General features: G+C 62.3%; 1 protein-coding gene across 1 annotated transcript in view; it reads left to right on the forward strand.

The window, feature by feature from the left end:
- LOC104466162 (chromodomain-helicase-DNA-binding protein 6-like) overlaps window positions 1–1128 on the forward strand; it is a gene marked incomplete at its 5' end in the record, with an annotated part of 47342 nt that overhangs the window by 30440 nt on the left and 15774 nt on the right. The window contains 2 exon segments of the mRNA XM_010079501.1: window positions 462–591; window positions 863–923. Coding sequence (XP_010077803.1) covers window positions 462–591; window positions 863–923 — 191 coding nt within the window.

Raw genomic sequence — 1128 nt, forward strand, 5'->3', positions numbered from 1 at the left:
CCCGGGGTGGCCGTGCCTGGCCTCATGGCAGACTCTTCTGGTTTGCCAGGAGCAGCGTGCAGTTGCCATGTGAGGGCAAGGAGGAAGGCACAGAGCCTCTCCTGGCATCCCCAGCCTTGTCATGAAGTCCCCCGGTGGCTTCCAGGAGCCGCAGGGCTGTTTGCTCCCAGCTGCAGCCTGCCGCGGGTGCTGTGCACAGCTCTCCAGGTGCTGCGCTGCCTGCCAGGCAGGGCAGCCTGCTGGGATGGAAAGGCTAACCTTTCTCTTTGCCTGCTGCCCAGGGGTTGCAGAGCAATTAACAGCTTTTGGGAAAATGTTCTGAATTTTTAGGGGTGAGAATTGGTCTCACAGCAGCACAGACAAAGAGTGAGAGCTGGGAGGGGAGCTGTGTCCCGCAGAGCAGGAGGTTTGCTTGGTTCTGTGCTGTCTGTCTCCTGTTTGATGGCCTGTGTGGTTGGCAGGTTATGAAAGGTACAACGCCATGCGGGCAGACCCAGCGCTGTGCTTTCTGGAGAAGGTGGGCATGCCGGACGAAAAGCTGCTCTCTGCAGAGCAGGGCGTCAGCGATGGGGCCCAGGACACTGCTGAAAGGTGGGCAGGGGATGGAGCCAAGCTCTCGGAGGCTGTCTGGCTCACTCCTGGGGGCCACGTGAGCAGCGGGTCCGTGCTGTGGGGTGGGCTGCGCGTAGGGAGGAGGAAACAGGCAGACTGTGCGTCTGAGGACAGCGGGCAGGAGGGAGCTGGCTCCCCAGTGTGAGGCAGAGGAACTGGCACCCAATTCTCTCCCCCCTCCTGCCGATGGCTGGCCCAGCTAAGGGGGCTGCACTGCTGCTACCCGGGACTAATTCCCTCTCTTACCCAGGGGCAGCATGGAAAAGGACGAGAGTGGTGGAGAAAAGCTGGAGGGATTGCCAAAGCAGGAGGTGAGTGGGGTTCATGGTGATCGCTGTGCATCTGCTGGTGCCAGGTCTGCCCTCCCGCCCTGCGCTGCAGGCTTGGCCCTGTCAGCTCTGCGGGGCACGGGGGAACCGCACTGCTGCCGACCCTGTTCTGTGCCGGTTTGCCGTGCCATGCACAGGCTCTGCCCCACGCTGTCTGCGTCGTCTCACCGGAGCATGGCTTCTGCTG

This window comes from Pterocles gutturalis, unplaced genomic scaffold (genome assembly GCF_000699245.1).
Source record: "Pterocles gutturalis isolate BGI_N339 unplaced genomic scaffold, ASM69924v1 scaffold6754, whole genome shotgun sequence".
NCBI lineage: Eukaryota > Metazoa > Chordata > Aves > Pterocliformes > Pteroclidae > Pterocles > Pterocles gutturalis.